Source organism: Rhea pennata, chromosome 6 (assembly GCF_028389875.1).
Source record: "Rhea pennata isolate bPtePen1 chromosome 6, bPtePen1.pri, whole genome shotgun sequence".
Taxonomy (NCBI): Eukaryota; Metazoa; Chordata; class Aves; order Rheiformes; family Rheidae; genus Rhea; species Rhea pennata.
The window spans coordinates 19412111-19438692 of record NC_084668.1 but is presented as its reverse complement, the minus strand read 5'-3'; the positions used below and the strand labels follow the sequence as shown (position 1 = coordinate 19438692).

Below are 26582 nucleotides of genomic sequence, written 5' to 3'. Positions count from 1 at the left end.
GCTGCTTCAAAGCATGTAACCTGGTTGCATCTTTAAACAGTCCATGTCTTTCCCACAAGATCTACTCTCCTGATAAATAAATGGATTGTCTGGCCTTGCTGAGGATCTAGTATTCTTTATGAATTACAGTTTCAAGTAATCAATTCTCGTATGATCTTTTTGTTATTACTGACGTGAACCAAATGCTCAGTGGTCTGTTATGTGGTGCTAACATGGCATGAACTATGTGATTTTTATAATGCATCCTTTCTCAAAGCAACATTCTTGTCTTGGTGCTAATATGAGGGGATCAAATAAGCAGACATAGTCTATCAGATTGAATTGTAGCTTGTTTCAAAAATGATGGATTTGATGAATAGGTTGCGGATGTAGGAATTAATGTCCTACAAAGTAAGTGAAGGTGATCAAAACCAAAGTGTAGGCAGCATTTAGGTAACTGAAAACCCCCAAACTTCATGGTGGATTGACCTTGGAAATTTCTAAACTTGGTGAGTTAGTCAAAGCCAGCAATTTTGGCACCACCAGAACTGTTCCAAAATGAAGTGCAAGAAGTCAAACCCCTGCCTATATCCCACCAAGATCCAGAGAGTTGGTAGAATCCTCTGTTCCACTTCACGTATGTGGCCTGAAATAACACCTTTCACATAATGTAGTTAGAGTTGCCTTAGACCAACCACCAAAGGAATCACAATCCACCTTTTACATAACTGTAGAACCATACAAAAATGTTGGTTGAAAGGGATCTCTAGAGGTCTTCTAGCCCAACCTCCTACTGCAAACAGCACTAACTTCAAAGTTAGGTCAGAGTCAAGGGGTTACCATATTAGCTCAGGAAACAGGTTCCATTTTTAGATTGTCGTAAGCCTATATTTTCCAGTAGAAAGTCACCCAGCAATAGATACCAATAGAAATTGGTACAGAGAAAGGGGAAGAGGACAGAAAGCTGTGGATCACATGGCCCAGAAAGAGCTGGCACTTTGGTGGTGTAGCTAATGTTTAGAGTACTCACTTAGAAGGAGGAAATATTGGGTTGTAGTCCCAGGGTATTTTGCTTGCTATTTATCTTACTTAAAAGAACATATGTAGAAAAAAAAGAAAAAAACATGGACTGACACTCAGGATTCCCTCCCCCACTGTCCAAGTGTCCTAACCCTTAAATAAAATTTCTCAATGCACTTTCCATGAAGTCTGGATTCTGAACTCTATCCTAGTGCAAAATAAGCACCTCAGATGTAAGCATTGTAGTACCAATGTTGGATCTAGGCACCAAACACCATAACCTAAGCAGACAATATTTAGCACTTAACCTGAAATCACATATTCACTCTTACTAGGGAGTCATTTTTCTCAGACAATAAATGCAAGTATGTTCAGCTGACAGTTAAATATAATTTGTTGTGAGTAACTTGAGTTTTGCTGTTAATGTAATACTAGCTAATACAAAACCCAAAAAACTAATAATAATTAGTTAATTAAAAAATTAAAAGATAACCTTTTAAAGGAAATAGTTAAGTTTCCTTATACTTCTTTGCAGAAAAATTGATAAATAAGGTAATATGAAAGCAAAATATTCTAGCAACTTGCAGAGAGAAAGAAAATTGACTGGTGATAATTTTAAGAGTTATCATCTACTATCAGTTAGCAACCAGGTGTCTTAGGCATATAAAGGAGCAACAGCAACAAGGGTATTTTTCTTCTGGCTTGAGCAAGGGGTGTGATTTTGTTGATGTTGATGTGTTGCCAGCTGAAAAAAAATTTTTCCTTTGGGGGTTCGTTAGAGTATGAGTTTTCTCTGTTCATAGGATCAGAACTGTAAGAGAAAGCAGAGACCATTAAACCCAGTCAGGGAGGAGGGGGATCATTCTTTAAAATTATATTGAAATACCAATAAAAGAACAGCAAGAGAAAAATCAGCAAGCAGCTATATGAATCAAAAATCAAAGGGTCATTGAATCCTAAATATTATGCTTATGAAATAATGTGCTAATTAACGTTCTAACACATAGTTACAAAGCATTTATTGAGCTTTATGGATGGTGTAGGTGATGCTGAGCATAAAATTAATGAGAAGGATACAACAAAAATCACCAGAAAATATTTACTAAAGGTGGATAGTTCAGGCCAGCTGCATTTCTATGTGTAGAATTATACTGTAAAATAAAAATCCATCTGAAATAAAGTACATAAATTACATGAGTATTCAGTTGATATTAATAGTACATAGAGAACTCTTGGAGTGTTTTCACTCCAAGAGTAGTCTTGTATTAGATTTAGATAAGTTTTTTTTTTTTTCTTTGACAGCTCAATAAATCTTTCAGTGTGACACATAGTGGAATTATCGTTAAGATATTTCAGGTGTATTTTCAAGAATAATTCAAGGAATTGCCAATTGGCAATGGCAGCATCTTTTTAAACAGGAAAATTGTAGTAACTACTTTTTTATTTAATATATTAGGAACTTGCACATATATCTGTACAAGTAGGCTGTTCATCTGCTGATATAGCCTGTTCATAATGCTACCACTAATAAATGAGGAATAGTTATTAAACAGTAAGTAAAGTTGTTCATGTCACAGTTGGTTTTAATCTAATTATCCATCCTTTTTCAATGTATTCAACTTTCTAAATGGAGTTTAAATGAAAGAACTAATGTATGGTATACTTTCATATCTGTATCCATACCACTTTGTTATATTCAGAGAAATTCAGTTTCACTGGTCTGTAGGTGCAGTGGAATATTGTAATCTAAGGAGCATTACACCTTTTGCTGCAGCATAGTCTTTAATGGTGTTAGCTGCTGGGTTTGGAAGTGAGCAAGAAATCAGTGCCTGGGGCTTATAAGCATCCTTTAGAACTCGTTATAGGCCAGCTAATTTATTTTGATGAATTTTGTTTGGGCAGCATGCTGACTACAGCCTTGTTCCAGGTTTTCAAACAACACTTGAAAAAAAGTTATGTATAAGATTGTAATTTCCAGGTATGTTATGCTTTTTCCCCCTCTTCTTTACATCTACAATACCAGGAAAGCTAAGGAAACTGCAATGGTTAATGCCCCATTCTGCAGTTTAAACAGTATGATATAGTCTGTTTAGCTAGAAAACAAATAACAAATCGGTATTGCTCTGATGATGCATTATCCACTAGTATGAAAGTAATTACATACTGACTGGCAGGAAAAGACTCCTGAGGTTTACGATTTATAAGCTCAATTTTCTAATTTTTTCATAGAAAATAATGGATGGAAAATGAATGGAAATGAATATAAAAATATTTCCTCTTTTAGTCTCTATCTTCATGAGAGACTAATGATAGGTTAGAGATAAAGAGTTTTCTGAATTATCACATATATTCAAATTTAGTGAAGCAATTTTGTTTGACAGTGATGTCCGCAAAAATATTAATTCCATGAAACCTTCACAATTTTATTGAAAAATCCTGTTATAATGCTTTAATCTCATGGTACACATAAATTTCCTTGATGATTTGATATTGTATTACTACATATTTAAATATCTGAATAGATTTATCTGATTTTTTGGGTAATCTCATGAAAGTGGGCCACTTGTATCCTACAAGGGACTTAGCACTCCTAGGAAGTCCCATTGCTCTCAAATCCCAGTGGATTTGAAAGTTCTCATCATCACAGAGGTGGGATGTTACTCTGTCAAATAGAGACCAATCAGACCACATTTCTTGAGGGATCTTTGTAAATCTTTCACATAGAAGGTCAAATTACTTTGAAAATAAGGCTGCCTGTTTGTCTGCCTTGTCTTGCAGTACCTCTTTGGTTGAGTTCTTTGATCTAACATTACATTCCTAGAGATTTCAGTGTGCATGGATATCAGTACATATATACAGTGCAAACCGCAGCCATATTCAGCTGGTTCTTTGTCACCCATAGGAAATTTTCTTAGTGAAAGCCCAGTAATCAATCGTTCAGTACAGCTGCTCTAATTTCAAGGCATCAGCCCATCTGCAGTCACTGCATGCTGCTGAGTCATACTGCTAATGGGAACATATACTATATGTGCGTGGGCTTCAGCTTGGGATCAGAACTGAAGTTTTCTTTTTCTTAAATTTTAACACCAAACAGCATTAACTTTCAACTTCATTGAAATTGCTCAGATATTTATTAAAAAAATGAGTTATCCCCAGATCAGATTACACATATCACTTCAAGGTAATCCATTTTTGCTTCTTTATATTTCACATTACCTCGTTACCTCTGCAATTTCACCTTCTCCAGAATATTAATTTACTGAATATCCAAAAACCTTTCCAGTATTTCTTGGTTCCAGCATTTCTTGGTTTAAACTTGAGAATGCCACAAAAGGCTTGTCCTTGGCTAACTCAAAAAAGCTTTATTTCGTGGCATTTTAAAACAGCTTGACTTCTGGAACAAAAGTGATTCAAATACACTCAGATAAGCTTTCAGGTTTTCAAGTTTAGCCATTAGTAACAAAAATGTGGTTTCAATGCTCACCTAAAATTACACTTGGTGAATACGAAGGTATAGTCCCAAAAAGAAAAAAAAAAATATTGTGCTATTTCTGACCCTGCAAACAATGAAATATTGAGCATATTGTTTAAATGAGAAAGGTTTATAACCCATTGTGTCTGAAGTCCCAAACATATAAGACAGGCAAGGACGAGGCATATTTTCACACAGCAGCAGATTTACCTTAACAAAAGCTTAACCTTAAAAATATGAACTTTTGAAATATTATGTTATAATACCTCACAGATGTACTTCAAGCTATCTGATAGAGGAAGGTAAATATGTGTTATATACAAAGTATCATACTACTTAATTTTAAAGCGTTAATACAGATAGAAGATTAAACTGGAATACAAGTATTAACATTCTCCACCATCAACATTTTTTGATTAAGAAGATATTCTTTAATGGCTATCCTTGAAAAAGAAATAAAAATGTATTTTAATGCTGGTATGTGAAAGTGGTTTAATAACACTGTATTTGGAGAGAGTACTAAATCAAAAACACTTCAGCTTTCTTTCGGTACTGATGTAATATTATTAGTTGTTCATGTTAGCATCAAGGAAGACGATCATCAAGATGACTGAAATAGGAAAGACTAATAATCCTCTAGGGAATTAGATAATGCCTCCCGTCAGGGAGCAAATGTTGATTTAATTTGTTCAGTAATGCTTGCATAATATTTATTTTTAGTTCTTTTTAGACTCTGACATCTCTTTAAAAGGTCCAATCTGCAGGGATCTCATGGAAATATTAACAATATAGAAGAAAAGGGAAGAGATGTCTTTGCTAGATATAGCTTGGTAGCTTCAGTAGACCAATACACAGGAGAAATGAGAGCCAGAAGAGGTTACGTTGAGAGAAGAGAATTCCTTACAACTAAAAGACCACACATCCAATAAAATCTCCAATGCAAAATCATATTCTCTTTGAGAGCTGAAGTTCATTTTTGAACTGTACCAGCACTTGGAATTTGAGGTCTACAGTCATGACACAAGTGGTTGATTATTGCAGTAAAATGAATTTAGGTTCTGTGTCATGATTTTTTCTTATTTCTTTGCTTTCCTGTTTTTTTTTTTTTTTTTTTTTTTTTTCCTGTTCAATGTGGCTATTGGTCTTATTGACAAAGATCTTAAAATGAGCTCAGAACTACATATTAAAAGGAAGAGACTGTACTCTAGATCTGATGGGGTTTGGACAATAGTTGCAAAAATAATGAATGTTCATTATGCACCAGGAAATGCATTTGAGAGCAGACAAGAATAGCAATTTTGCTTAACTTTAAAATAGGAGAGACTACTTTCCTTGATTTCCTAGTCCCAACAATAGGCTTGTAGGGAGGAGAAAGTGCTGCTGAAAACATTATTTAATCCAAATAACATTTCATTTTTGTGGAATTACTTAGAAGATACTGAGATTAACTAGCATAATAATCTGAGAGCCTTCTATAAAATTGATAAGAGCATGAATGTTAGTATGTCATCTCTTGCTTTAGTACTTTAAGAAAACAGAACACACTTTACATTTAATTTGTGTAGTTACCTTCTCTTGCTTACACTCATTTGATTCAACTTAAAATGATGTATTTGGATTAAAAGATCTGAAAATTCAAAAGTTCTTCCAAATTCCTTCCCTTATTTTTGACTATCTAAAATAATGGCTATAATAAAAGCCTCTTGGTTCTGTTATCATCTTGTTTACATTTCTGTGTAAATTTTATATGTTGGCTTTTGACTACAGTTTTAGAGCCAGAAATTTTGCAGTTTCCTCAAGATCAAAACCTAATAAAGATTTTTTAGTCCCTCAGATACAGAGTTGACATGTTTCTATATTCAGTACAGCTTCTCTGCCTTAAAGATGCAGAAATGATCATCCATGCAGCTGTCAGAGTTTTTTGTCTAGCATTGGACTGAGTCCAGCAAGATACTGACAAAATAGTATTTTTCATTTCATATAGTATTTCTTAGAAACAGACAGTTTTAACATTATGTTTAAATTTGTGGACTGCTAGCATCTTCCATACTTTTATACAAGATGTCTTATGGGTGGGATGCTTTTAAATGCTGTCTTATTTTAAAATCCTCAAGTAATTTGGGAGTATATTTATAGACACTGTAAGTAGCAACCATTCCTGAAGGAGGACAGTAACCCATGCCAAATATCCAATATGATTATTTTTTACCCTTTTACTGCCAGTTTCAAGCCAGTGTTGAGGCACCAGCAATATTTGTGTCATCTATATTGTACAATGACTGTAATTGCAGGTGCACTTCATTCCTAATTATGTCACAAACCCTTTTCTTTCTTTCATCTCCACTGGTCTAAAGGAAGATAGAGGGCAGAAGACAGCAGGCCAGGAAGAGAGAGAACTGGGAGGGGTATCAGCAGAGGAAGACTGTCCAGATAAAAGTGGAGAGAGCTTTTTTAAGGAGTTCTGGAACAACATAATTCAGAATGGTTTAAAACAGGAAACAGAGCTAAATGAATCTCTTGACCTAGTAAGATCATTATTAGGTTCTTTCCAGTAGCACATACGATGTAATAAAAATGCTTCTTATACAATATAGCCATCTGAGCTTTATTAGTTGTTTCTGAAATTCTTTTAAAATGAAAGGTGTTATTTGAGAACTAATCTTGTGAGTGGGAGTTGTATTTTGTCTATGGCAAAAGCAACAAAATATGAAAAAATAGGTGACTATGTAGTATTGAATAGAACTGCATAATTTTCAATATATAGTTCATATGAGACATACTGCAACACTTCTTTAATAAGTGCCTTCTTAGACTTGTGATTTTAAGAAATGAACACATAAACCCAAAACGGGAGAAAAACATTAACCATCACTATCTGTGTGAAATGCCTGAAGCAAGTTCTCAGAGTTAGTAAGTCTATTTGAATGAAGAGTTGTCTAACTTGCAGCAGCATTGGTTTAACAGTGAATGAAAAACAAGGAAACACGGGAAAAGATGGGTATTAGATCAAGGTTCTTTACTAAAGGCAAAATATAATACAGTTTATTCAACTTTGCAAGTTTGTCATTGCAAATAGAATAAATCTCATCATCTAATATTGCTGGTAAAATACACCAGTTAAAATTGCATTCCTGCTTTTACCAGCAGAACTGGAATGCAATGGCATTTCATCAAAACTGAATATCACTAAAACTTTTAAAAAAGAAAACTCATTACAGTCAGTATGGCTTTTGCCACCTAATATAATGTTTACTCTAGTAAGATGTCAGAAAACTTGGTTTTCCCATAATATGCTGTCCTGGGGTTCATAGAGACCTTTGAAATATAGCAATATTTAGGCTTGATGTCATGCCAAGTCTCCCAATGCAGAACATTATTCTTAAAAACTTTTCATTCCCTAAGCCACTTGTTTCACAGCTTAAACCATGAGATGAATTTCACTGTTCAAAAGAGAAAAATTAATAAAATGTCTTTGTGTTAACAATGAATTTTTGAACATCTGTTTTAAGCAAGTAGAAACAATGAGGGTTTTTGAGTAGACTGCTAAAGACACTAAAGTCTTCCATCCAGCCAAAGACAAATATGGATGGACCAACACCGGTACCTGGGCCTTGCAATGATGTCACACAACAGCAAAAAGATATTTTTTAAAAAAATGTTTCCTCTTTTTTAATGTATTCACAATTGTAAATTTTTGAGTTAGTTTGATAAGTTCCAGCTTCTTTCTCTTGAGCCAGCAAAAAACTACAGTCCTATGATGAGTGCTTGACTTTATTTCTAACTGCATTGAAGTAGGCAATGTAGAATTTAAAATTCTATATTGCATTATGAATATGAAAGAACCATCAGTCCACCTCTCTTGTGGTGTGTGTCTAAGAAACTATTATGAAAAAGCTGGATCTGTTTCTGCTGTGGTCACTTTTTACTATTGCTCCCTCATTTTACCTGTTTTTTTTTTCTGTACTCTTCAGTTTTACCTACCTCAGTCTAAATAAACCCAGAAATAAATGTAACTGAAATGAGAGTAAGAGCCAGATTTCAGGGGAGTATGTCCAGTTTATATTAGAAGTTGCTCTGAAGTGAAGCACATTGGCTGGAATTTTCAAGCAACTGCAGGAAATATGAAGTAAGCTTTATTGTTTTCATTGTCTAATCCACTTCCTTCACTGTCTGAAAATGCAGCAGAACTCTCAAACAAATTTTACAAATAGTGGTTCCTTTACCACACATGCTCACCTCAAATACTAGGAAAATATTATTGGTGAGGGTCTGAAAGTATTAAGACTGCTTCAGATATGAAGCAATGCCTCTACTTCAGCTTGCTGTCAGCTAGTGTATTTAATGCATAAAAATATAGCTAGCTCCATTACTTAAGTGCAAGTCCTAGTAACAATATAAAAAATAGATGAACAGCCTCAACTATCACCTCAGCATGGTATTTAATGGCTACTTGAAGGTACTATATAATCTTTTGGATGACTTAATCGTTCCTTACTTCATTGCTCAAAGAAGAGGGATTATTAACCCTGGTGTTCTCACGATATTTTCAGAGTAGATCTTTGTTGAGTAAGTAGTGCCACTTATATTACTAAACAGAGGATCTAAGGTTTTTACAACACTTGCTGTTGGAAAGTTAAACAGAAAGGTGTGTGTTGACCCTTTTAATCTTAAAAGATTATGTTGAAGAGCATGGAATTGCTCAATGTTGAAAAAGGTGAAATCTTAAATCCCAAACTACTTAGCGCTAAGCAACAGGCAAATAAATCCAGGCAAGGTATTTCTCCTTCCAGTCATAATCTCATTTAAGTATAATTATTCATTTTAACTAGTTTTGAAAGGTCTGATTTTCTAAACAGCACTGTTCTTAATGAGAAGGGGGGGAAAGAGTACAGAGAAGTTAGTTGGTGGAAAATGAGTATAAGCTTTCTTGATTAGGTCACCTACCCAAATGGTTAGTAACTAAAGGTTGTCACCATCTAATGCTTGCTCATAGGTTTTTGTGAAATGGTGATCGGAATCCTCTAGCATTTGAAGAGCATTTCCAGCACAGGTGGCAATAATTAGCATCATTACTGGCAGTCTCAGTAACTAGGCCAAGGGTTGAATAGAGATGAAAACTTAATTTACCTTCTTATCTTTAAAGTTTTTTTCCTTCATTCAGAGTTCAGACAGACTGGAAGAGCAGCCAAAAGAATTTTTTTTTATCTCGTGCCTGCACTATGCTTACTCTTTGCAACAAAGCAAATATTTCAACTTCTAGAACTGGCAAATCATGCCGTACATACAAACATAAACTGTTCCAAGTAAAATTGAAATCCAGCTTAGAGAACATCAACAGATAATGAATCCACACTTGTAAAGGAATGATAACAAGCTTTAGGCATTGACAAAAGCTGAAGTGAAATTCTAGCAAAATGCAATACTACAGAAATACTTCTGTAATACCCTTCTTTGTCACACCTTTACCTTTACAATAACTATAGCTTGAATGAAATTTGTCCATGCATAAAGCTTTTTCACACTGCAAAACTCTATATGGAAATAGCTGTCAAAGACATTCATAGATCTTTCTCTAATTTTGTGATTTCTCATTGCCCTGAACTTTTTCTAGTGGTTGTAGACTCTTATGTAGTGAATTTAAGTCAATGATGAGTGACTTCCCTCTCTTACCCCAGATCTCTAGGGGGAAACCACTGCATCACCAAGAGGGTCTTTGCATTGGCCGTGAATAGGCTGGCAAGGTTAGCATGAGAAGGATTAGAGAGTTTGATAACATGTATAAGTATGCAGATTTTACAACCTAGGGTTGGTAGAAAGAACAAGAATCAACCTACTGTGTAAAATTCCCAATAAACGTATTGGGTCTGGTACAGATCATGAATTTCACAGAAGTTTAGTCTGCCCTAGAACCAAGTATTTGAAGCTTAACCTTCCAAATTACTTCACAGTACTTTTTAATTTTGTCGTGATACTTGCCAAAGTTTACTGAAAGTAGGAATTGATATTCTGCTCTGATTATTGCTGTATTTCCTATTCTAGGTTCTATCCCTAGGAGCTGATGTTCTACCAGAATATAAACTCCAGACACCTCGCATCAACAAGTTTACTATATTGCACTATAGTCCTTTCAAAGCTGTCTGGGACTGGCTGATTTTGTTGCTGGTAATATACACGGCCATATTCACCCCTTACTCTGCTGCTTTCCTTCTAAATGATAGCGAAGAACGGAAGAGAAGAGAGTGTGGATATTCCTGCAGCCCACTGAATGTGGTAGACTTGATTGTGGATATTATGTTTATCATTGACATTCTAATAAACTTCAGAACAACATATGTAAATCAGAATGAAGAAGTGGTAAGTGACCCAGCAAAAATAGCAATTCACTACTTCAAAGGCTGGTTCCTAATTGACATGGTTGCTGCAATACCTTTTGACCTGCTGATTTTTGGCTCTGGCTCTGAAGAGGTAAGCTTTAATAAATGAGAAGTCTTTCTGTCTCAAGTTTTGATTTTAATATGATAATCTGCTATATCCAAATATAATTTTTCTTGTCAATGACTATGTTGTTTAGTAGTCCCTTTTAAAATTAAACTAAAATTAAATCTTTATTAGTAGAATAATGTAGGATATTTCATTGATAGGAGAACAAGTTGAAAGATTCTTCTTGAAAGATTTCATTTTACCATATTTGAAACTATTTTTATAAATAATGAAATAAATATATCTTGTACTAAGGATTTATTCCAATGCTTTTATTTGACTACTTATCTTCCTTTGATTTACTGCTTGCTTTGTAAAAACTGCCTATAATAATTTTAGTGTTGATTGGCATTAAAGCATTAAAATAAATTCTCTCTCTACAAAATCTTTACATCAGATATTTACTTGGTGTAAAACAGATTAGTTCAAGTGTAGTAAACTATGTTAGTTAATGCCAGTTAACAACAGGATTTGGCAGTTGTCTATTGTTTCAAAATGTGTATTTCCAAATGAAAGAAAAAAAGATTATTTGGGGTTAACTTGGCCATATGGGCAGTCCAGATGACTAATACCTTCGCCCTGCGCACAGGATGGGTTAACAAAGTGTTGAGTGTATGCAACGGAAAATTGCCCAAAGGTGTATAAAACGTACACTGTATTCTAGATGTCTGACCCAGTTCTGCCTCCTTCCAAAGCATTTGTATTTAATTTAAGAAAGGCTAAAGTTATAACATATTTTTTGATGAAAACTGAACTGACAAGTAGAGATTTTTTTCTGATGCCTAGAATACAGCAGTTAAAAAAAATCAGCAAACCCAGCAAAATATGAGGTTTTGTCATTTTTCAAAGGACACAATAAATCTATTTTTTAAAAATACGATTTTTCTTGACATGAGGGAACAGAAAGTTTTGTGACCAAGTGTGCATTTCATTAACAGAGAAGAGAAAAATAAAAACTACAAATTAATGAGCAACCTTAGCATGAAGCATACTAGTCTGACTGGGTCCCTCAGTATTAAAACACAGAGAATGTTACATGCGCATACACAAAAATCAAGAATATGTCTTCATTTCAAAATGACTTCCTTTTTATTAAAGGAAAGCTCCTGACAAGAATGAAAAGTCATTTGCTGTCAGAGCAAATATGTCTGCTTCAAGAGCCTAAGCATGTCCTAGTCATTCTCACAAAGTTCCTTAGATGTAATTAAATATGCATTTAATAATCAATTAAAAACAACTAGCACATACCTACATGCACCCTGAGAATCTTATGACATTATTCAATCTTTAAAAAACTTAGTAGGATGAATATCACTCATGCTTTTCTTAATTCACTTTCTTAAATTTTATATACTAAATTTTTTACTCTTTTCTGTAGTTCCAAATAGTCATTATGGTAATACAATCTAGTTTGGCATTTGTAGAAATCAACAGTAATGTTCCTTATCAATAGTGATATTTCTACTAATTTCAACATGAGCATACACATCGAAGGTAAATGAGTAGTCTGGAGACACATGTAGAGAATAGAATGCAGTAAAAATACATTTTATTAAAGTCCTGCAATAAGAGGAGAGAGATAGTAATTTAAAGGGCAGAGGGAACATACTAATAGTTCTCTTACCAAAAAAGATCTTTTCCACATGGAAGTTGACTAAAAAGCTCAGAGATTCAATGGAAACTTTGCTCATCTTTTGCACTCATTATCTGTGATAGATATCATTCTTTTAGGATTTTTTTTTTTTTTTTTTTTTTTTTTTTTTTGATTTAGCCTCTAATTTCCTGGCAGGAAAAGTAGACAGCTTTGCTAGCAAAGACACACAAACACACAAAAGGGAAATATTTTGACAATGGCATTACCTCAAACTGGGACTAAATCATTCCTGTTCAAGGGTGATCTGCTTCCACTTCTGATCACTGAGCACTCATCACTGTGCCAAAAATTTTTTCAGTATTAGGAGTGGCACAACAAGAAGGAATTACAATAGGAATCAAGTCCAAAGCTTGTTTAAGGTGTGCTTTTTGGATTTAACCCTGAATATCATTCTTGCACATCTCCCCTGTTACAAACGTGCTTAAAGTGGAGAGCCAGATGCAGAAGTGATAAGATAATGGTACAGATTAGTAGCAAACAAGTACTCCTAAAGGCTTGTTCAATATGGTAAATACAAGTAAATTAATTATTTACTTCATTCAAGCCTAATAATTGAACAATTCCACCAGCTGGAAAATGTAGTTTGTTTATCTAAGTAGCTATGAGGTCATACCACTTATGATCAGTTCATCACAGAATCATAGAATCAGTAAGGTTGGAAGGGACCTCTGGAGATCATCTAGTCCAACCTCCCTGCTCAGCAAGGTCACCTAGAACATGTTAGACAGGATTGCATCCAGGCGGGCCTTGAATATCTCCAGAGGAGACTCCACAACCTCTCTGGGCAACCTCTTCCAGTGCTCTGTCACTCTCACAGTGAAGAAATTCCCCCTCACATTCAGGTGGAACTTCCTGTGCTTCAATTTCTGCCCATTGGCTCTTGTCTTGTCACATGGGACAACTGAAAAGAGTTTGTCCCCATCCCCTTGACTCCCTCTCTTCAGGTACTTGTACACATTGATAAGATCCCCCCTCAGTCTTCTCTTCTCCAGGCCAAACAGGCCCTGCTCTTGCAGTCATTCCTCATAGGGGAGATGCTCCAGCCCTCTGATCATCTTCATAGCCCTACGCTGGACTCTCTCCAGTAGCTTCATGTCTCTCTTGTACTGGGGAGCCCAGAACTGGACACAGTACTTGAGATGAGGCCTCACTAGGGCTGAGTAGAGGGACAGGATCACCTCCCTTGACCTCCTGGCAGCAGTCTTCCTAATGCACCCCAGGATACCATTGGCCTTCCTGGCCACAAGGGCACATTGCTGGCTCATGGTCAACCTGTCATCCACCAGCACTCCCGGGTCCTTCTCTGCAGAGCTGCTCTCCAGAAGGTCAGCCCCCAGCTTGTACTGGTGTCTAGGGTTATTTTTCCCTAGGTGCAGGACTCTGCACTTGCCCTTGTTGAACCTCAGGAGGTTCCTCTCTGCCCAGCTCTCCAGCCTGTCCAGGTCTCTCTGAATGGCAGCACAGCCCTCAGGTGTGTCAGCCACTCCTCCCAGCTTGGTATCATCAGCAAACTAGCTGAGGAGGCACTCTGTCTCTTCTTCCAGGTCGTTGATGAAAAAGTTGAACAGGATGGGACCCAGTACTGAGCCCTGGGGGACACCACTAGCCACAGGCCTCCAACTAGACTCCACGCCACTGATGACGACCCTCTGAGCTCTGCCTTTCAGACAGTTCTCAATCCACCTCACTGTCCACTCATCTAACCCGCACTTCCTGAGCTTCTCTAGGAGGATGTTATGGGAGACAGTGTCAAAAGCCTTGCTGAAGTCAAGGTACACAACGTCCACTGCTCTCCCCTCATCTACCCAGCCAGTCATTCCATCAGAGAAGGCTACCAGATTGGTTAAACAGGATTTCCCTTTCGTGAATCCATGCTGGCTACTCCTGATCACCTTCTTTTCCTCCGTATGTCTGGAGATGACATCCAGAATGAGCTGTTGCATCACCTTTCCAGGGATGGAGGTGAGGCTGACTGGCCTATAGTTGCCTGAGTCCTCCTTCTTGCCCTTTTTGAAGACTGGAGTGACATTGGCCTTCTTCCAGTCCTCAGGCACCTCTCCAGTTCTCTAAGACTTTTCAAAGATGATGGAGAGCGGCCTGGCAACAACATCTGCCAGCTCCCTCAGCACCCGTGGGTGCATCCCATCAGGGCCCATGGATTTGTGGATGTCTAGTGTGCCCGGAAGTTCTCTAATCCTGTCCTCCTCAACCAAAGGAAAGTCTTCCCTTCTCTGGACTTTCTCCCTCACAACCAGGCTACAGGATTCCTGGGGGCTGCCCTCAGCAGTGAAGACTGAAGCAAAGAAGCATTCAGTAATTCTGCCTTCTCTGGATCCCTTGTCACCAGGGCCCCCACCCCATTCAGTAGCAGGCCCACATTTTCCCTAATCCTCCTCTTGCTGCTGATGTATTTGAAGAAGCCCTTCCTGTTGTCCTTGACATCTCTTGCCAGACTTAGTTCCAAATGGGCCTTAGCCTTCCTCACAGCATCTCTATATACTCTTACTGCATTCCTACAATTCTCCCAAGTAGCCTGTCCCCTCTTCCACATGCTGTGTATTTTCTTCTTCTGTCTGAATTTGGCCAAGAGCTGCTTGCTCACCCATGCAGGTCTCCTGTTCCTTTTGCTGCACTTCTTACTCATAGCGATGCACCGCTCTTGAGCTTGGAGGAAGTGATGTTTGAATAGTAGCCAGTTCTCCTGAACCTCCCTTCCTTCCAGGGCCTTAACCCATGAGATTCCTCCAATTAGGTCTCTGAAGAGCCTAAAGTCTGCTCTCCTGAAGTCCAGAGTTGCAATCCTGCTTGTTGCCCTAGTTCTTTCCTGCCAGATCCTGACCACTCTCGTGGTCACTGCAGCCAAGGCTGCCCCCAACCTTCACATCTCTAACCAGTCCCTCTCTGTTGGTAAGGACAAGGTCCAGCAGGACACCCTTCCTCGTAGGCTCCTCCACCGTTTGTTACAAGAAGTTATCATCAATGCATTGCAGGAGCCTCCTGGACTGTTGGTGCCTTGCTGTGTAGTCCTTCCAGCAGATATCATGCCATCATGACTTCTGGCTGTCATTCAGGACATATTGAATTTATCAATTATTGTCTCTAAACTGCTATTTACTGTAATTTTGCTTCCTACATTGCTAACTATAGTATTTCCACAGTGCACTATTTTTGATAGTTTAGCAAGAGGAAGCGAATGTAAAACTGTTAGAATGAAGCTCCTTTCATTTAATAGATTTTTTTTTTAGTCATGAGGGTTATCTTTTTCATGAAATAGCTCTTTTTTGTTGTCTAGGGATTCTTCACATAAGAAGACTTCCCCTACTAACAATTGTATTGCACATTCTTTTTATTAAACAACACAAGCTCCAAAAAGAACTCCATGTGTGCTCACCCAGCTTTAAAAAACCTTGATATCAAACTGAGCCTAGAAAGGGCAGGAGATAATAGCCCAAATACCACTATCTGAATGCTTCCATTTGAGCTATACCTTGTAAGCTATAAGAAAGAAACAGAGTAAGCACTGTTAACTTTCTAATTTCTAAATGAGGAATTAATATAATGTAAAATTAACCTTTTCTGTTTAAACAGGCTCTTAACATAAACTGATTATCGCTAATGGTAAACCATTTGCTTTTTCTTTTGTGTGTGTATTTCCAGTGTTGAGTGACACCCTGATACTTAGAGGGAGAAAAAGAATGAATATATGGATTTTGACTTTCTATTATTTGGATAGTATATTTTTAGTCGTGCTGTTCAGCTGAGGAGTCTGGCTTGAATTTTAAACAAATAAGCTGTAGTGGCACATCTCTTTAGAGCACACATACAGATAATATGCATGTACACGTGGAAGGCTGCTTAAGATTGCTGGACATTTTTAGGTGTGTATATTTAAAAAAAATGCTCTTTTTCATTTATCCGTCATATTTTTGCTTCAAAATTTGACACGTCATAGTCAAAAACTACAATCAGCTACGTGTATTGATGAGCAGAGTTTCTTCCTGTTCTAGACTCTACCTCGGTAAAACATACAGACAAGTGAAGAAAATGGCTTCAGCAAGAAAATTTTCATATAAATTGAGTTTAGAAATAACATTCAACTAAAATTTGCAGAAAAACATGAAGGCTTTTGCTGTTTGTACCAATAATAGTGATCAAAGCTGTTTTATAGAACATAATTAAAAACTACACCAACAGGAAAAAAGTTGCCTTAGGAAATAAAAATAAATCCATCATCATGTGTAAATTCAGCATACTCATGAAGCATAAGACTGAATGTGTCTTCAACTGATAACAACATATCAAGGAAATAAAGATTTTTTTTGCCTAAAATGAAGATGTATAAATCAAATCACTCTTGTTCCTCTTTTAGTTTTGACATGACTCTTACTTCACTCCGTTACATAATATATCTGTTAAAGTGAACTGAAAAGAAAAATCATACAGTTCTAGAATTAGAGATTGAGCCTAATCCTGTTCTGACTGCAGCTTTACTGTATGAATGAATAGATTTTGCCCTCCCTTAAAATAAAATCTATTTGAAAATCAAGATCAGGAAACACCTCAGGAAAAGAATAATATCACAGATTCCAGTGCTCACTTGCAAAACCTGCTCCAAGGAATTTTAAGTCTTCCATACTCAGAACTGCGTAACTAGTCTTACAGACAGTCTGCCTTTGCATTAGCAACTCCAGGCTGGGATCATGCAATATTAGGGTACAGCAGTATTAGGGTAGAGTCTCTGGAAATTCTTTGGTTGTCTGGCTAATATTAGAGAAGCATTAGTATCCATTTTGTCTTTTTCTTAATTATATTTTTCAAGATGAAGCAAGAGCTTCAGCCCTGTTTTTGCAGACAGTTCTTCTGACACTCTTTTTGTAGTCCTTTATCAGCTGCAGTTGTAGAACCAGTACCCTGCTGCAAAAAAGAAGTTTTGGTTAGTTGTTATACTTTTGTTTAACTGCTGTTTTTGCGGTAGTGCTGTGCATTTCCAGTATGTTGATGCATATCACATAAACATCTTTCTTCAACAATGACACAGAGCTCATAGGCTGGTAAGCAAATGGAGCAGATGGACTAGAAGGGCAAATTCTGTCGTGTATCAGAGATGCGTCTGAGAGAGAGAAAACAGTAAACTGTGCTTGATGCTATTATGCTCATATTTAATAGATTTATTTGCAGGCTGCAAAAAAGGACGTGAAGGTTGGTGATGGTTTTACCAAAAAATTTAGGTGACAGGAAATTATTGAGAACCGGCGAAGACCTAAAAATACCAGGAAGCTGGAAAGGACCCTGGCAGATGAAATATTGTGTAAGCAAATGCACGTTAATACACATTGGAAGAGACAGTTTGAGCTACTCATAAACATCAGTGGGTTATTTAGTTTTTTAGTTTAAAAAAGAGACGAGATGAAGTTATGGAATTTTATACATTAATGGATGTCATTAGGAAAGGAAAAAAAAATAGAGCAAAATTAAGGATTTGGCCATCAGTGATAAAGTCCTGAGTCATAAAAGGCTCTTCACATAGACAGAATACCAATTATGCCCTTTAATTAATTAGCTAATACCAGCTCACTCTTCCAGCCTATTTATACAATAGTAACTTCTGAATGATACTCTCTGAAATCAGAGAGAGTTATGCCCTCTTTTTTCAAATCATACTTTCATCAATTGCTGTCCAGCACTGCCATAGACAGCTCAACATCAGGCCTAAACTAATCTCACTATTAAAAAAAGACTACTAATCAGTGTTAAGGAAAACCCATTGTAGTAGGTAGTGATACTGTAAGAAAAGTTCGTTGTCCTATACCTAGAAAATGTAATATCCATGAACTCTTGTTTTTACAACATCATTTTTATTCCCCCAGAAGGCAAATAACTGACAAAATTTAACCTTTCTCAATATTCTTAATAGGAGAACTGAAATATTCTTCCTAAAAAGTAAAGATATCTTGTTCTTGTTGCTTAGCTCATGGAAGGAACTGCATAGGCTTTAAAGAACCATGCAGACATAATGTATGATTTATTTTTTGTGCTATTATTAAAGTCAAAACATAAAAACCCAATGATTTACCCCAGGAAAAAAATTAATTGCTAGCAGTCAAAAAATAAGAAGCAGTTACGGAAGTTTATGGTATCTCAGTACCCTTTATCTAGAGATATTCTACCTGCAAATATTTCAGCACTATAAATACCTACCATTATAGGGTCAAACTCTTTCAACATAAGTCTGTTCAGAGTGCGTCTATTAAAATGATATTCTTAACGAAGTTATTAAGAACAAACTGTTACATGTAGACAATCATATGGATGAGCATACATGGATGATCATTCCTTCATTTAAGGAAATTTCACTTTCAAGATATTATTGAAGCAATTATTCCTATTACTGTTTTCTTGTGATGGTTGTGTTATATTCTCACTATACCATTTGTACTGCTCAAGTTTATGTATTTTCCCATTCTTCTGAAATTCTCACTTTTGATTATTTTTTCCTTTTTAAAAACACATTTTTTTTGTCTGGGAACTGTTATAATTGTAGTTAGGACCAGAATTACTATGGGGTAACTATTGACTTATACATAAATGCACATTTAGTCCAGGTTGCCCTCCTGAACTATAGCTGGAAAAAAGTGGTATTTTTAAAAGCTATAATAGCACAATGACCAAACAGAGCAAAAATATCAAAATTATGATAGCTATACTGATTAATAACAAGTTAGCATAGCAAAGTGCAATAGAGACATCTTAAGGTGCTCTTTTTTACCTTTCTTGATCATTTTATTTATTTGTAATAAAAAGGAAGAATCAGGGATATAATGTCTGTTTCTACAGAATCTATTTAAAGTGAGCATTACCTAACAGCTCTATATTTTTAATAAACCTTATTAATAAAAAAGGGCTTGGTCAATGTCTTGTAGGAGCTTTGAATTCAGGATGCACTTAAGTATGTGCTGTAGTCCTAATGAATTCCCATTTAAGCATATAGTTAAATGCCTTCCATAAATGGAATGCTGTTTGCACTGAATATACCATAGTAGGGGAAAATGTTTCTGTGTCCATCTCCTACTGGTCTGGATTCACAGTTTCAGTAGCTATGAGATACTATATACTTCTGGCACAAATAAATGTTGCTATACAAAAAAAAAAAAAAAAAAAAAAAAAAAAAAAAGAACAAGGAAAAGGAAAAGGGAAAAAATTAGGAAAAGGAAAAGAAAAAGGAAAAGGAAAAGGAAAGGAAAAGGAAAGGGGAAAGGAAAGGGGAAAGGAAAAGTCCTGACGTGCGTATCCAGCAACTTTAGAACTTATAGTCCAGCTGATAATATCATGTGTGATTATAACAGCAGCAAGCAATTTGGAGAAAAGCATCTATCAGACTGCTATTTGCCCAACTCCTGATGTTAATTTCTGGCACCGGGTGAGATAAGACAGGTAATTAACAGAGCAAGACCTCCGCCTCCTCAGGTGCTGTGCAAAGCAAAGTATTCTCAGCAAGCCGAGGAATATACCCTGCACCAGGTGCAGTTCTGGTGCCAAGTGCTTCCTCTCAATCCAAGTGGCACATGGAAGGTGGACTGTTACTCTGTGAAAGCTACATCTACACTGAGAAGTGGAAGGAAGGTAAAAGCACACTAGATCCTACATCATACTTTCCATTTCTACTGCCAGCTGTATCCTAGGGTCAAAGCATCTCCACTGTGTTAAAGAGAAGTCAAACTAAGATATTTGCTGGAGCACTGGTTAAAGTATATCTGATTTCACTCATGCTCCTTTCACCTGAAAAGTGGTGATTTGCTTGTATTACACACTTCCAATATACTCCAGAGTTCACAAATCTGCTGTCTAAGTGTGGGGTTGACACTGAGGATGTGGAATATTAGCTAGTTTTATCTTAAAATTGGGGTGGATCACCACTGACGTACCATGGAGTCCATGGAGTACCTTCTGATCTATTTAAGGGGCATTATAACAATGTATTGCTCAGTGCAGAGATATGACTACATCTATAACAGAATGGTTCCAATGGTCCCACTAGAAGGTCCCACTTCTCTAAAGATTGCCCTTGCCATTAAAGAGTCATAATAGTAAAGCCTGATCTACCTTACAGAAAATTTTCCTAATGGCAATATTTGCGTGCTGAAGCTCAGTCTAAACATAACTCCTTGTAGGAAACGGTGTCTCAGACTGTTGAAGTCACTGTCAGTGAAACAGCCTTTTTTTATAAGGCAATGAGAAATTTGCCCTGAAATTATTCTCTGTGATGTTATTAAGTTGAATCGAAAAGTATTACACTGCATTACCCTGCGGCCCATCTACTTGGAAAATACAGATATTTATACGTTGGTTTTGCTTGCTAACATGTCCTATGTTATATCAGTCCATATATGTTTTCAAAGGTATATTTGATAAGGAAAAAGACTAGGAGAAAAGTGGTGGTGTCACAGGAAAATTTCTGCTACTTATTAAACAACCAATGGGCTTTGATTCAGCTGCCAGTATCTTCATTTTTGGCATCTCTCGCCATCATACATAGCAGTGGCTTAATGAATGCTATTACTCAATTATCACAATGTGTTATTGTAGTATGAGAAAATTACATGTGTTATAAATATACAGAGCTGTCCACTAACAAATGCAGCCAAGAAAGCATGGGTTTTGTTCCAAGGGCTTTGTGATTTTACCCTGAAACACAGAAAATATACAAAGATTTAACAAAACATAAAACTAGTTTAGTACTTCTTGAAAGAAAGCTTTATATGCCACATGCTACCACTGGAGTGTTTTGTAAATCTAAGAAAAACTCTTCTGCAGTTATTAAGTGTTATGTACTATATATTATGCTAAAAAAGGAAAAGTGCACTAAAAACTATCTTGACATTTACTATGCTTTATGTTCAGACTTAATGGAGGGGAAAATGGTGCTAAGCTCTCTTTGAAATAGTGTGGTTACTGTTTATAATGTTGGTGACAATCTCTTTTACAAGGAATCAACAAGCCTGAAAGTGATTCACTGATTGATCTGAAAATTGTAAATTGACATTGCTAAATATTAGGTTCCTTCACAAAGAACATTTGAAACCCAGTCCCCAAGAGAGCTGCAATGGAACATGGTACAGTTCTGCTCCGAAAGCTTAGAATATCTTCCTGTTTTCTGTCTGACTCATTTTTTTTTTTTAATGGTGGAATACTTTTATTAGTGGTTATCTACAACACCTACAAGCTGCAGGATGAAAGAGACAAAGAAAAAAATTAATCTGAAATATGGCAATAAGAACTTTTTCATGATTTTCCATTCACAATGGCTCCTTTTTACCAGTGTTGAGCATTTTGACCATTACAAACAGGAAGAATATATGCAGAATAAGATACTTCTTCTGTTTGGAATATCTCTGTCATATGTTTTTCTCTCCTCTAGAACTTATATGTCAGAGTATTGCAAGAAATCTCTAAGTTATGGTCAAATACACTTCCACTTTGTTCAACCATCGTAAATACTCATTACCTACTATACCAGTCATGTAATTATGAGTATTTCCAAAAACTTACAGACTTGAGAGTGGCAAAACATCATTAATTTAATGGATCATTTAAATCTATTAAGGTAGATTCAAGAGTCCAGATCAAGTATAATATTCAAAAAGATGACTGTCAATATATCTTAATTTTAAAAGTGCAACACAATTGTTTTCCTCGCTGTTTTTATAATAAATTTGATGATTTAAAGAAAATGAAATTAAGATTGCATTAAAATGGATTACTCGATTGTTCATTCTTAAAAAATTATAGAATTTGCACTAGTTTATTCATATTGAGTAATATAAAGTACATTTGCTAACAGAGAAAATCAGTTTCTAATTATATCTTATTTTTACAGACAACAACATTAATAGGTCTTCTGAAGACAGCTAGACTGCTGCGTTTGGTGAGGGTAGCACGGAAACTGGACAGATATTCAGAATATGGTGCTGCAGTTCTGATGCTCCTCATGTGCATATTTGCACTAATTGCACACTGGCTTGCTTGCATTTGGTATGCCATTGGAAATGTAGAGCGACCTTACTTGGCTCATAAGATTGGCTGGTTGGATTCTCTGGGAGAACAATTAGGAAAGCATTACAATAAAAGTGACGCAAGCTCTGGACCATCCATCAAGGACAAATACGTTACAGCACTTTATTTTACCTTCAGCAGTCTGACAAGTGTAGGCTTTGGAAATGTGTCTCCAAACACCAACTCAGAGAAAATCTTTTCCATCTGTGTCATGTTGATTGGCTGTAAGTAGTTTTACCTTATTCAGTTTTTTTTTCTTGGTGTTTGAGCAAATGAATTAACAGAATCTAGGTTAATAAAATTATAGGCATGCAGCCAGAAGGGCAAATTCCCAAGGAGAACAATGGTTGTATGTGAAAATGCATTGTGGTGACTCATCTGGTGTAAGGAAGTCTGAGGTATCAGCATTTCTTTGAGTAGACTGGACCAAATTAAACTGGATAGTAGACAAAAGCTACAGTTTTTCAAGGTATTTGATCATGTATCTAATTAACTGTGACTGCTTTTAAATATTCTTTTAACTAGAAACACATAAACCTGTTTGAGCATTTTAGTAAGCTGGGATGACATTTCTGAGAATACACTATGCATCCAATGATAAACATGCCTCTCTTCTGTTCTCATATTACTACCTAAAACAGTGGAATGAGCAAGCAGTATAAGCATTACTGTGCACTCTTTACACTTCTCATGTCTAAACAATCAAAGGAATGGTCAATTAAAAAGTTTTGGTGATTGGATAAAGGTCTATGCAGGACACAAGCCAACTGGTAGTTGTTAAAAAGAAATTTCCACAGTACAGAACTGCCTAAGACCATAATATTGTAAAATATTATAGATTGGAGGCCTCTGGAGGTACAACCCCTGCTCAGAGCAGGGCCAGGTTTGGAATTAGCCTTTTTTCATGCAGTACTTCAGAGAAAGTATTGTCTGTAGACAGAGTATTGGCAGATTGATCCAAAATGTGTGGCAATTCCTATGTTCCTCCTTTTGGCCAAAAAAAAAAAAAAGAAAAGAAAAAAAAAAAAAAGATTAATTTATTGTGTACTTTTATCCCTTCTATAAATTAAATTAGTTAAAGAGCATGTATATAATAGTAAGGTATTCTAAAAACAGCCAATGCTTCACGACAAGCGTAGGCAATTTTTTAAAGAAAGAATCATTCTTTTAAGAAGACCATTGCTGCATTGTTTTAGGGCTTACTTTTTAATTGAATTGGATTTGTGCAGGACATTGAGAAGGAAGGTTCACCTTTGAAATTTTCACTGAAGATCAATAGCTGAATGTAAACATTAAAGGGAGTTAGTTCACAGAAGTTTTTCTCCTTTGCATGAAAGGAGTAATGGGCTCTCTTCACGAAGTAATAAAAATGAGTGAAATCCACTGTGCTTTCTCTTTTGGTATTTTTACCAAATGCACTTAAACAAAAAGAATAAAAAACAGAAGGGAAGAGAAATACACTAAGCAGCCTCATGTCCCAGTCTTCTGGTATGATATACCGAGAGGATCTTGTTTCTGTCAGGTCTGGTATTCAGGTACATCAGCAGCTTGAAGAATGAGGAGGTGAATTGTCAATGAGTTAATGGAATTACTTACCCTTGAATCCTTGTTTTACATGTCCAGAAAGTTCCAAATGTTTTGGTACAAGTGTCTGCTGTTCAGATACATTTTTAAATATATCATTGAGAGTGGATACAACAGTACATTTGTAACCCTCTATTATCTGATACTGAGTCCTATAATCTAGTGAACTATGTTCAGGTAAATAGAAAAGTTGCTTGACTACTCAAAATCTGTTATCCAGATTGTGAGAAGTGTGCTGTGTATCCGTGTCTGCAGGCAACCCTTTGTAGGGAAAGGAATGAGTTTTCAGTGGACTAATGAAGCCATAGCCCATTTATTTGTTGATTTAAACTCTGAACCTATAAACCTGTGTACCTACTTCACTTTGCCATTTGTTCATAACTTTGTATTTAACTTTACCTTAGTTCTACTGAAGTTTGTAAAGTTAGATGAACTGAATTTGCAACTAACGACCACAAATCTCCAAAGATAAACATTGCCAACTTGAATACCATTTAATAATTATTTTAATATAACTTTGTGATAGCCTTATCTTCAGACCTTACTAGCTTATACTGATACAATGAAATATTTAACAAGCTACAAGTCAATCAAGTCCACATCTCCTTAAAAGACTAGTCTCATCTGAGCTGTTTTATGTATGAAGTGCACTGTAAGAACAGTTGCATCATCTGCAGAACCAAATGATATAACATTTTGTTTTTATTTAATCCAGCATTAATGTATGCAAGTATTTTTGGAAACGTATCTGCAATAATCCAAAGACTCTATTCGGGAACTGCACGATATCACATGCAGATGCTGCGGGTAAAGGAGTTTATACGCTTTCATCAAATCCCTAATCCTTTGCGGCAGCGACTTGAGGAATACTTCCAGCATGCATGGACATACACCAATGGCATTGACATGAACATGGTATGTTGTTCTATTTTTCAGGCACAAATGCTGAGGTATATATAAATGGGTGAGAATTTAGAAAGTAAATCTTCATTATTTTTAAGCCTTAAGAGTACAAGTTTAAGAAGGTGAATATATAGAAGTTATTGAAAATGAAGTCATTTCAAGTTTGGCATCCATACATTTAGCTGCCTCGATTCTTACAAGCTGTAACAGAAATAAAAATCTGAACTCTCATTGTTCGTAGGAAAGCTTGAGAACGGCAACTGACTGTCATAAGCTTATGGAAAGAAAAGAAAATGGTGGACCTGTTTCAAATGTAGTTTTTACATAATTTTTTATATTCTTTGGCCTGATTTTCCACTTCCAGTATCAAACAAATGCACCTTTGTTGCAATCTACAGAGTTACTCTGGTATAGAAACTGCAGAAATCAACTCATTTTTTGAAATTCCGTTACATAATCTAGAAAAGTATATTGGGACTGAGTGGAAGAGGGAAGCAGGCAGATGGATTAGCTATTCTTTTCAGAGAGAAATATTCTAATCATATGATAGTCTTAACAGTAACTTTCTTATATTCACAAACCCCCAATTCTATACTGAAAGTCAGCATAGTACTAACCAGTCAGCAATCAGAAGAATCTCATTTTTAGGAAGTTAAATTGTTAACAGTCACTGTATGAAACTATATTATAAGCCAACTAAAAAGGGATAATGTCATTAGCAAAAGTAAGTATCTATATTTCTGTCTGCTTTTCCAAAGACAATAGCTTTTTTCCGAAAAGTTAACTCAGGTTTGGAGGCACTGAGAGCATAGTACAATGTCAGGATCTGTGAATCTGTACTCTCTAAAGGGATACTTTCCAGAGCTATTCTAAGAGTTATAGATTAGAGACTTTGCAGAGGTCTTTGAAAGTTTGGCAAGAACAAAAAAAAAAAAAATCTATAAATTTTAGTAACAACTTAACTAGAATCAACTTCCAAAATTCCAATAGCTTCCATGTCATATCTGTATGTCTGCAAATGACTGTCATAAGGGCAGTGGTCTTGATTAAAAGCTTTTATAAAGCAGAATCAATGACAGTTGGGCTTTATGGTTACCATTAAGTAAAGCAGATCTTAAAAGTAAGACAATTTAAATATATTGGGCTTCACCTCCCACTTCCATGGATAGCCTTTTCAGAGGAAAATCATACCCAGAGCAGGACAAGGGTGTTTGTAAAAACCTCTGATGAAGATTATTGCAGTGGAAGGCAACATCAGTGTCTTCATCCTGCATGGCCCTGAATGGCCCTAATTCCCTCTGATGACAATGGGAATGAGAGATCCTCAGCACTTTGCAGGATCAGGCTCTGAAGCTGCAGGTGGGTGCAGCCTAAGTCTGAACTAGATCAAATTATTTCTGAAGATATTAGAAAACCACATGCACTTTAACTAATTCATCT

General features: G+C 36.1%; 1 protein-coding gene across 1 annotated transcript in view; it reads left to right on the top strand.

Annotated features, from left to right (window-relative positions):
- KCNH7 (potassium voltage-gated channel subfamily H member 7) overlaps positions 1–26582 on the top strand; it is a 229548-nt gene that overhangs the window by 164572 nt on the left and 38394 nt on the right. The window contains exons 7-9 of the mRNA XM_062578534.1: positions 10511–10936; positions 22480–22879; positions 24955–25154. Of these exons, the coding sequence (XP_062434518.1) occupies positions 10511–10936; positions 22480–22879; positions 24955–25154 (1026 nt within the window). The remainder of the gene's footprint in view (positions 1–10510; positions 10937–22479; positions 22880–24954; positions 25155–26582) is intronic.